The sequence below is a fragment of the Somniosus microcephalus genome, chromosome 1 (assembly GCF_052327205.1).
Source record: "Somniosus microcephalus isolate GS21.2 chromosome 1, FLI_Smic_1.0, whole genome shotgun sequence".
Lineage (NCBI taxonomy): Eukaryota > Metazoa > Chordata > Chondrichthyes > Squaliformes > Somniosidae > Somniosus > Somniosus microcephalus.
The window spans coordinates 42,243,529-42,254,851 of NC_140987.1; the positions used below are offsets into that span (position 1 = coordinate 42,243,529).

Below are 11,323 nucleotides of genomic sequence, written 5' to 3' on the forward strand. Positions count from 1 at the left end.
TTCACCCAGAGAGTGGTGAACCTGTGGAATTCTCTGCCACAGAGGGCAGTGGAGGCCAGTTCATTAAATATATTCAAGAAGGAGTTGGATATATTTCTTAAGGCTAAAGGGATCAAGGGATATGGGGAGAAGGCAGGGACAGGGTACTGAATTTGGATGATCAGCCATGATCTCATTGAATGGCAGAGCAGGCTCAAGGGGCCGAATGGCCTACTCCTGCTCCTATCTTCCATGTTTCTATGTTTATAGAAGCTTGGTGTGTTATTACAAAAGGACAGGGGTGACACCTAGTTTAATTCATTGCATATCGGTCCTAATAGCCAATTTATAAATAGATAAACTTCCCAGTGTGCAGCAGTGGTCAGGTACATTACTCACCCATTCATAATCATAGCATCCAGTGTTGTCTCTCCATGTTCATCTGGGCTTCCTCCGTATCCCACACTGCCATCACACTGCTCAATTTCACACTGGCTGCAACCGTTTTCCACTGCATCCAACGCTGAGCCTCCAGCCTGAAGAGTGCTCCACGCTAAATGCAACACACAGACAATTTAATCCAAAAAGAATAGGGAAGATAAAGTTTCAATTGGTTGGTGAGAATGCATGTGCGGTCCTTTTTAAAAAAAAACAAATCACGTCTTATCCTGGCAGTGTAAGTGTAAAAATAAAAAAAAAGTTAGAACCAGTTTCAATAGGGAAGGCAAATTTTTGGACAATATGTGGAGTATGTCTTAGAAGAAAAATTAGAGCATTATGACCAAAGCTCGAAACGAAGTTTTCCACTATTCGATTGACATTATTTAAAGGAGATATTAAGGTAATAGCTCAAACCTCATAGTGCAAGCACCATCACCATAAAGTGTTAAATAACGGACCAGGTAAATCCGAACCAGTGATCAGTTGATGCCAAGCGTGGGTTTTAAGTCTGAGTATTGGACAAGAATGAAGCAGTTCCACAGTTTTGAGGGCCTGAGAAAGAATGAGTTAGGCCGGAATTTTACCGGCGCTGAGAGGGTGGAATCGGAGGCGGGTCAGCTGTCAAAATAGAAAAGATTGACAGCAGGTCAGGAACCCGCTGTCAAGCCGCCTCCATAAGAACATAAGAACATAAGAAATAGGAGCAGGAGTAGGCCAATCGGCCCCTCGAGCCTGCTCCACCATTCAATAAGATCATGGCTGATCTGATCCTAACCTCAAATCTTCTATCACTTTGCATCCAACCTAACCCATGTGATCTCCCGGGAGAGGCGAAAAACCAGATAAAGACCCAATGGCCAATTTGGGAGAAAAAAATCTGGGAAATTCCTCTCCGACCCATCTAGGCGATCGAAATTCTTCCAGGAGATCACTCTGTCCCTATATTTTCTGCAGTACTTACCTTCTGTAAAGGCGATCTCCACCCCAGCCAGGAACAGGAATAAAACCATCTCCTGAAATCTAACAGAATTAGAACACAGTAGGAGCAGAACAAGGCTACACGGCCCCTGGGCCCATGCAAGTCTCCCAGGTGTCGGGTCTGTCAGCGCTGAACAGACCCGACACCGAGCTTCGGGGGAGACAATTTAGATCATTCCATGCATTGTTAAGAGGCAATTAAGTCTTATTTTAGGCTTACCTTTTCATAGGTCTTCACATTAAGGTTAGAAGCTCTTGCATTTGGAAGACAGATTGAGCTTGATGCAGCCTGCAAGGAGCAAACTCACTATCCAGTGTCACCTCATTGGGACAACCTATTTCAACATTGACAGATTGCTTCTGTCATCTCAACCTCACCTGCCATCTATTCCATCAGCATCGGTGCCCTTGAAAAAATCTCACCTTGGTCCTCAGAATCACAACATGATCAGCCCCAACACCAGCATCACCGGGCACACCAGCAGCACCAACAACACCAACCTTCTCCGCAATCAATGCTGCACAGGGCATCAGCACCCGACCACATTGCTGCCCGGTACGCCAGGGATGGCCTCACCATAGCCAGATTTACTTCACTCGACACTGTACACCCTGGCTGCCACATGATGCGCCAGGTTGGCACCACACCAACACTATAAAGCATCCCTACAATGCCCAAGCCATTCCTTTCACATTCATCGCTATTGCGGGGGCTGCCCTTATGTCTCACCATTCACTGCAACTTACTAAGCCACTTCCAAAGGAGCACACAGATCTGTCCAAGAACCCAAAGTGTTGAAAATAAAGATTTCAATGTTTGACAGCACATTAACAGAAACTTCAGATGAAAATTGGCTAAATCACCCAATAGTACTGAAGACTTGTGCTCCAGAACTAGCTGCGCCCCTAGCCAAGCTGTTCCAGTACAGCTACAACACTGGCATCTACCCAGCAATGTGGAAAATTGCCCAAGTATGTCCTGTCTACAAAAAGCAGGACAAATCCGACCCGGCCAATTACCGTCCCATCAGTCTACTCTCAATCATCAGCAAAGTGATGGAAGGTGTCGTCGACAGTGCTATCAAGCGGCACTTACTCAGCAATAACCTGCTAACTGACGCCCAGTTTGGGTTCCGCCAGGGCCACTCAGCTCCTGACCTCATTACAGCCTTGGTCCAAACATGGACAAAAGAGCTGAACTCAAGAGGTGAGGTGAGAGTGACTGCCCTTGACATCAAGGCAGCATTTGATCGAGTGTGGCATCAAGGAGCCCTAACAAAACTGAAGTCAATGGGAATCAAGGGGAAAACTCTCCATTGGTTAGAATCATACCTAGCACAAAGGAAGTTGGCTGTGGTTGTTGGAGGTCATTCATCTCAATCACATGACATCACTGCAGGAGTTCCTCAGGGCAGTGTCCTAGGCCCAACCATCTTCAGCTGTTTCATCAATGACCTTCCCTCCATCATAAGGTCAGAAGTGGGGATGTTCGCTGATGATTGCACACTGTTCAGCACCATTCGAGACTCGTCAGATACTGACGCAGTCCGTGTCCATATGCAGCAAGACCAGGACAACATTCAGACTTGGGCTGACAAGTGGCAAGTAACATTCGCACCACACAAGTGCCAGGCAATGACCATCTCCAACAAGCGAGACTCTAACCATCTCCCCTTGACATTCAATGGCATTACCATCGCTGAATCCCCCACTATCAACATCCTGGGGGTTACCATTGATCAGAAACTGAACTGGACCAGCCATATAAATACTGTGGCTACAAGAGCAGGCCAGAGGCTGGGAATTCTGCGGCGAGTGTCTCACCTCCTGACTCCCCAAAGCCTTTCCACCATCTACAAGGCACAAGTCAGGAGTGTGATGGAATACTCTCCACTTGCCTGGATGAGTGCAGCTCCAACAACACTCAAGAAGCTTGACACCATTCAGGATAAAGCAGCCCGCTTGATTGGCACTCCATCCACCACCTTCAACATTCACTCCCTCCACCACCGGCGCACTGTGGCTGCAGTGTGTACCATCTACAAGATGCACTGCAGCAACTCGCCAAAGCTCCTTCAACAGCACCTTCCAAACCCGCGACCTCTACCACTTAGAAGGACAAGGGCAGCAGACGCATGGGAACATCACCACCTACAAGTTCCCCTCCAAGCCACACACCATCCTGACTTGGACCTGTATCGCCGTTCCTTCACTGTCGCTGGGCCAAAATCCTGGAACTCCCTTCCTAACAGCATTGTGGGTGTACCTATACCATATGGACTGCAGCGGTTCAAGAAGGCGGCTCACCACCATCTTCTCAAGGGCAATTAGGGATGGGCACTAAATGCAGGCCTAGCCAGCCAGCGATGCCCACATCCCATCAATGAATAAAAATTTAAAAAAATGCCTACCTTTGTGTGTTGTTAGTTGGTATGCTTGCTGTAGGATGAGGGTGAGTGTGAGGGGTGGCTAGAAAATGGGGAAGTGATAATGTAGATAGAGAGGGATAAAGTGGAGGTGCAAGGTAAGTTGGTGTGAGTAAGGATGTCCAGGAGTAGGGTAGGGAAGGCAGAGTGATGGGGATGTGACGAGTGGCACAGCAGGATGAGGTTGAGTGTGGCTTGGCAGTAATGTTTTGTGATCTACTAAAATCATTGAAAGGTTTGTGCCACTGCAGCCTGGTCCTCCTGATGACATCCCTGCTTATGTCCTCCTGTGCTGTGTGCAATCAGGCTGTGTTGATCTCCTGGGGAGGTCTCTTACGCCCATTGGAAGGGAAGAGAACCTCCCTGTGTGCTGTGACTCTCTCCATTAGCATATGGAGGGAGTCATGGGAGAGCCTGGGTGCAGCCCTGTGCCTTTGTGCAGTGCTTGTCAGTGTTTGCAGCACCTCAATGCTGTAGAACACCGACAAGCACAAACATCAAAATCAATTTGGACATGGTCCCTTTAAGGAAACCGGCTGATGACATGTCATCAAATGACGTCATCAGACCCGCTTCCTTTTAATTGGCCGGGAACCTCGCTGGGTGGGCTTAACAAGCCCAATCAAGGGAAAATCACTTGGAGAGTGTGGGCTGCAGCAGGCAACGGGCTGGAACTGCGACACTGACCGCCCCAGGACCGCCTTGGTCAGTGAAATCGCGGCCTTAGTGTGGAAGACTATGTGGCGAGCCTGAATTTTAAACACGATTGATCACGTACAGAGGAGGACGTGCACATAGGGCACCATACTGCATGCTTAGGAAGGACAAGAGAAAAGTTTAGAATAGCACTGACTATAGTAATATCAATAAAATAGAGTGAGACGGGGAAAGGTTGGAAGCTGGAGGCGAGAGGGGAAACACTTCTCAAATGACAAGAGTATTCCTTTCTCTAACTAGGAGGAAGAGATGTGAAGTTTTAAGAATAATCGACAGCAATTTCTTCAGCTTCTCCTGAACTTTAGAGCGAGTTTGAGGGAAAAGTACTCTGCATAGGTAATAACAGTTGTCACTAGTCGACACGGTTGGTCGAATTTTAGAGCAACTGTTAGCATCAGCTCGAATGTGACACAGATAATGGCCCGTAATTTCCGATAGGAGGCTTCCCACGTGTGAATGCCTCTTATCGGAAAAAAATCTACGAACTTACCTGAGGGCACCCGAGGTCCGGACACTTCCGCTCCTGGGCCTCTCCACAGTCGAGATGCGCAGTGCCCACGTATCCCAGGGGCGCAGGCGAGCCAATGGGAGAAGGGAATCTCCCTTCTTACTTTTGACAGATAGACCTGTCAAATATATGAATGGAGATCACCCCAAAAACACACTACAACAGTAAATACATTTTTTTTTAAATCACGTTTTTAAAATGAGTTAAAATTACATTAAATTAAATATTATAAACAAAAATTTAATTTTTTGAAAAAAATAATACAGGGCTAAAAATAAACTTACCTTTTTTAAAAGTATTTTTAAATTATAAATGAGTGAAAACATTTTTTTTTCACTTTTTAAAACTCTTATGCTAGTAAAAGCAGGCCTTCCGCCTGCTTTTACCAGGCGTAAGATTTTTAAGCGATTCCAGCGGGCAGAGATTCTGCAGAAAGCGGAACTCTCCCCCCGTAGAGGCCCTTCTCCAGGGCAGGCATCCGATATGTCGATCGGAAATGACGGTTTTCAGCTTCACATGTCTGAAACCGGCATTTCCGATGTCCCTACGGTTATGTGTACACAGAGCGTACACACCCGCAGGCATCGGAAAATACGGGCCATTACTTTGCCATTCTAGAAGTGTTAACATCTCCTAACATACCAAAAAGGAACTTCTGTGCTGATGTGGAACAGTAATCCATGCCATCAGTTCAATATTGATATGCCAATTTAAATGGAAAGAGCACAGTACTGTGAAGAATGGATGCCAGAAGTAGAGCTGTCTGTGATTACTTTCAATGGCGAGTGTATTTTTTTTAATGTTCTTTTATCAAACAAAAATCACACCACCTCATATTTCTGATTTTCACCCGGTACAAAATCCTTGCAATACTGCTTGCTTCGCTTGTTTAACCTTCCAAGCCCCCTTAAAAAAAAACTCACTTCGACTGAATAATGCAAAATAAAGATTGGGACATACACATGGGATTAAAGTAGAAGATTAAATATCATAGAAGCTGGTATATCATAAGCAAACTTTAAAAAAAATTGTTTTTAATTATAATTTAAAAGAAACTGGATTTTTTATCATGGAATGGAAAAATGTGACATTCCACAAACATAAAATGAGCTTTTCAGGGCCAGAGAGCTTGTTCAGCAGTAATTATGACTGAGTACCAATGTTCCCTGTAAGCAGCACAGTGCTCCAGGGAGCCCGCGCAGCCGACTTGCCGGCTTTTAAATAGAAAAATGCACATGCCCGGTATTTTGAATGGGTTGCATGGCCCGAAAAAAAAATACAGGGAACATTGCTTAGTACGGTGTTAAAAACTCAGTCACACCTCATTCAACAAGGCTTAACTTTTGCAAGGGTTTTTACAGCGAGAATAGAGCACAAAAAGTGGAAGTTCACATCAAATCAAGTGATTTCTAGTTGACACCATCTCTTCTTCTTAGGCAGTCCCTCGGAACCGAGGATGACTTGCTTCCACGCTAAAAATGCATTCTCAGGTGACTGATGAGTCCAATGCAGGACCTACAGTCTCTGTCACAGGTGGGGCAGACGGTGGTTGAAGGGGCGGGTGGGTGGGGTGTTTGGGTTGACGTGCGCTCCTTGCGCTGCCTGCGTTTGGCTTCCGCTTGCTCCTGGCGAAGAGACTCGAGGTGTTTGGTGCCTTCCCGGATGCGTCTCCTCCACTTTGTGCGGTCTTGGGCCAGGGACTCCCAGGTGTCGGTGGGGATGTTGCACTTTTTCAAGGAAGCTTTGAGGGTGTCCTTGAAGCATTTCCTCTGCCCACTTGGGGCTCTCTTGCCCTGTCGGAGCTCCGAGTGGAGCGCTTGTTTTGGGAGTCTTGTATCGGGCATGCGGACAATGTGACCCGTCCATCGGAGCTGATCGAGCGTGGTCAAAGCTTCAATGCTGGGGATGTTGGCCTGAGCGAGAACACTGACGTTGGTGCGCCTATCCTGCCAATGGATTTGCAGGATCTTGCGGAGGCAGCGTTGATGGTACCTCTCCAGTGCTTTGAGGTGCCTGCTGTACATGGTCCATGTCTCTGAGGCATACAGCAGGGCGGGTATCACTGCTGCGCTGTAGACCATGAGCTTAGTGCCGGGTTTGAGGTCCTGGTCATCAAACACTCTCTTCCTCAGGCGACTGAAGGCTGCACTGGCACACTGAAGGTGGTGTTGGACTTCGTCATCGACGTCTGCCCTTGTTGACAGTAGGCTCCCGAGGTATGGAAAGTGGTCCACATTGTCCAAGGCCTTGTCGTGGATTTTGATAATCGGGGAGCAGTACTGTGTGGCGGAGGCAGGTTGGTAGAGGACCTTTGTCTCATAGGGCCCATGCTCTCGTACACTTCGGTGAAGGTGTTGACGATGGTTTGGAGTTCGACATCCGAGTGAGCGCAGACGCAAGCGTCGTCTGCGTACTGTAATTTGACGACAGAGGATGGGACGACCTTGGATCTGGACTGGAGGCGGCGGAGGTTGAAGAGTTTCCCGTTTGTTCTGCAGGTTAGCTCCACTCCAGCTGTGAGGGCTGCAACAGCACACCCTGTGGAGGAGCAGAGTATCACTGACAGCAACTTCCGGATTAACTGCCATTTAACTGCCTGTAAATGCTCATGTGCAGACTCCAGATGTTGCTTTCAGTTTTACAGAGGAATGACGGTGAACGCTGACAGTACAACTGCAAATTCCGGGCCAACATTTCCCCACGGTTATCTACAGCAATACACAGATCGGAGGGAATAGCTGCATTTATGCTTAACACTGACTTCCTGGCTCATCATCCCCTAGCTGGTGGTTGGTTGAATGTGCTCACAGTGCCACTGTTACTCATTAGAGGCAATGCATTAAAAGCTGCTTTTCGCAATTCCCTAAAATAAGCCGAGTCAGGACTCAAAAGCAGCAACCAGTGCAGTTTACCAATAACGATCGCTGTGCAAATGCACGCCAACGTGCAAAGCTACACAAGCGGGTGTTGCTCGGTGTCCCTTCTATGCAGTGCAATGCCTGCTTTTTTCCACTTACCGCGCTGCACCGCGTCTTTAAAGGGCCAAGTGTTGATGACCAGCGGCAGCTGGGCGGCCGCCAGCGAGCAGCAGCTGCTCAGCGCCAGGGCCAGTGGAACGTAGCCCGGGAATCCCATGGCGACCCCCGGTCACTGCCGGCCCCTCACTGCGCCTTGGACCGCCCCGCTCGCCACTTCCCACCGCACCCACATACGGCGGCTGCAAAAGGACGGCCAGGGAGCAGCACTTACAATCTAAAGAAATCAAACCGGCTGCTGAGCCTCCGTTTCTTTGCAAACTTTGCACCTCCCCAGCTGTCATCGCATTCAGGCTCTCTCCCGCGCACCCCCCCCAGTTCATGGTACTTTTATGGCAAAGTTAATATTCCTTTCCCCTAGTTATTTTAATGGAATTTCATATAGCATATACAGCACAGAAACAGGCCATTCGGCCCAACCAGTCCATGCTGCGTTTATGCTCCACTCGAGCCTCCTCTCCTTTTTCCTCATCTAAGGTGATCAGCACAACCCTCTATTCCCTTCTGCCTCATAGAATCATAGACATTTACAGCAGGGAAGGAGGCCATTTCATCCCATTGTGGGAGACTACAGTCTCCCACGTAAAGAATTAGGCAACACAGCGAGCTACAAGAAATAGGTCTTTACTCCAACTCTCACAATACAGTACTGAATTCGTACAGCCCGCGAACCTGTGATGACTCACGGATTGGTCACCTGCTGGAACCTGATTGGTTTTCCTTCTCTCAGCAGCAGGCAAGTCTGAACATGCCTTATTCCTCTCAGCTTGCAACTGTCTTGCGGGGGGGAGGGGAATACAGCAGTTAAAAGGGGATTATACAGGTTTATCTACATACACACAGTGTTTCCCCAATGTGGCAACGCCCCCCCCCAGAATCCTCGTTAACTGTAAAAGTCAGTCTCTGCGGAGGTTTGACCAAACGGCCGTAGTGGCTGTAGTAGCCATCTGGCGTGTGAGAAGGGCTGTCTGGGAGGTCGGCCGGTTGGTTCGTCGGCTGGTCTGGCAAATGGTCTGCCGGTGGGCTGGCTGGACGGGCTGCCGGCGAAGGTGGGGCGGCGGCCGGGAAGTAAGGTTCTGGCGTGTCTTGGTCCTCTTGTGGTGCCGCCGCCAACGTGGGAGGTCTGCCCCGCCGTGGGGGGAGAGCCGGACGAAACGGGAAACTGAGGTCCAGGTGCGCCAGTTTGAGGCGGTCTACTGAAATAAGGTCCGGCTTCCTGCCGACATCGATAAGAAAAGCTTTGTCCCCCGTCTCCAATACTGAGAAGGGGCCGATGTATGGTGCCTGCAGTGGGCCTCTGTGCGCGTCCCGGCGCACGAAGATGAACTCCGCATGTCGTAAGTCTCGAGGCACGTAGGACGGCTGCGGGCCGTGTTGCGAAGTGGGCACTGGATGGAATTGCTGGGCCGCGTCCTGGTGCAGGGAAAGCTGTCTGGCGGCCGACCACGGCTCCGTTGTCAGGGTGAGGAAGTCGCCTGGTACTCTGAGCGGTTGGCCGTAGACCATCTCGGCCGCGGAGGCGCGGCGGTCCTCTTTGGGCGCGGTGCGCAATCCCAGGAGGACCCAGGGTAGTTTGTCGATCCAGCTGGTGTTGGCCAGGCTGGCGCGGAGGGAGGCTTTCAAGGAACGATGAAAGCGCTCGCAGAGCCCGTTGGCCTGCGGGTGGTAGGCTGTTGTCCTGTGCAACTTGGTGCCGAGGCCAGCGGTGATGGCATTCCACAAGTGGGAGGTGAACTGGGGGCCTCTGTCCGAGGGTATGTCAGTTGGCACGCCGAACCGGGCCACCCATGTCGAGACGAATGCTCGCGCGACGTCGGTCGTGGTGGTGGAGGCGAGGGGAACCGCCTCGGGCCATCTGGTGGTGCGGTCGACGATCGTGAGTAGGTGTGTGAAACCGTGCGACGGCGGCAAGGGGCCTACCAGATCGACGTGGATGTGGTTGAAACGCCTCTCGGGCACCGGGAAACACTCCAATGGCGCCTTGGTGTGCTGCTGGACCTTAGCGTGCTGACACGCCACGCATGTGTTGGTCCAGTCTCTCACATCCTTGTGGAGTCCAGGCCAGACGAACTTGGCGGACACGAGTTTCTGAGACACACGCATCCCTGGATGTGAGAGGCCGTGGATGATGTCGAAAACTCGCTTGCGCCAGGTGGATGGGACGACCGACCTAGGCGAGGGGACTGAGATGTCGCACAGGAGGGTTGTGCTGGCTGTGTGGAAGTGGATGTCGGCCAGAGTGAGGCTGGTGGTTGACGTCCTGAGTGCCTGGATCTCCGCGTCGGCGGCCTGGTCTCTCGCCATGCTGGCGTAGTCGACGCCCAGGTGCATTGCGTGGAGCGAGGGTCTTGAGAGGCAGTCGGCCACCAAATTGTCCTTGCCGGCGACGTGGCGGATGTCCGTGGTGAACTCCGAGATGAAATTGAGTTGGCGCTGTTGGCGCGCGGACCAGGGTTCGGTTACTTTGGCCATGGCGAAAGTGAGCGGCTTGTGGTCCACGAATGCGGTGAACGGCCGGCCTTCCAGGAGGAAACGGAAGTGCCGGATTGCCAGGAACAGGGCCAAGAGCTCTCTGTCGAACGTGCTGTAGGCCTGCTCATTCTTGCGCAGCTGTCGGCTGAAAAATGCCAGTGGCTGCCACGCGCCTTCGACCCACTGTTGCTGGACAGCGCCGACGGCGTAATCCGAGGTGTCCGTGGTGAGGGCGGTCTTGGCGCCCGGGATGGGGTGGGCCAGTAGTGTGGCGTTGGCCAAGGCGCTTTTGGTCTGGTGGAAGGCTGCCACCATCTCGCTGGACCAGGTGAGTTGCTCTTTGCCCGTTTTGCCCCTGGTGGCTTCGTAGAGGGGGCGCATGAGTGAGGCGGCCTTGGGCACGAAACGGTGATAGAAATTGACCATCCCCAAAAATTCCTGCAGCGCCTTGACCGAGGTGGGCTGGGGAAAGTCTGCCACCGCCTGCACCTTGGAAGGTAGGGGAATGGCTCCCCTTGGCGAGATTCTGTGGCTGAGAAAGTCAATTTGGGCTGCTCCAAACTGGCATTTGGCCGGGTTGACAATTAGCCCGTGTTGGCTGAGGCGCTGGAAAAGCTAGCGGAAATGCGCGATGTGCTCGGCCTTGCTGGTGCTGGCCACGAGGATATCGTCCAGATAGACGAACAGGAAGCTCGGGTCCCGTAGGACGGAATCCATGAGCCGTTGGAAGGCCTGTGCGGCATTCTTGAGCCCGAAGGGCATGCGCA

At 50.8% G+C, this 11,323-nt stretch overlaps 1 protein-coding gene across 1 annotated transcript in view; it reads right to left on the minus strand.

Annotated features, from left to right (window-relative positions):
* Window positions 1–8,258, minus strand: part of LOC147124042 (N(4)-(beta-N-acetylglucosaminyl)-L-asparaginase-like) — a 40,540-nt gene extending 32,282 nt beyond the window's left edge. Inside the window, exons 1-2 of the mRNA XM_085978581.1 lie at window positions 8,067–8,258; window positions 379–532 (exon numbers count right to left, since the gene is read on the minus strand). Coding sequence (XP_085834707.1) covers window positions 379–532; window positions 8,067–8,184 — 272 coding nt within the window. The 5' untranslated portion in view covers window positions 8,185–8,258. The remainder of the gene's footprint in view (window positions 1–378; window positions 533–8,066) is intronic.
* Between the last annotated feature and the right edge of the window lie 3,065 nt (window positions 8,259–11,323).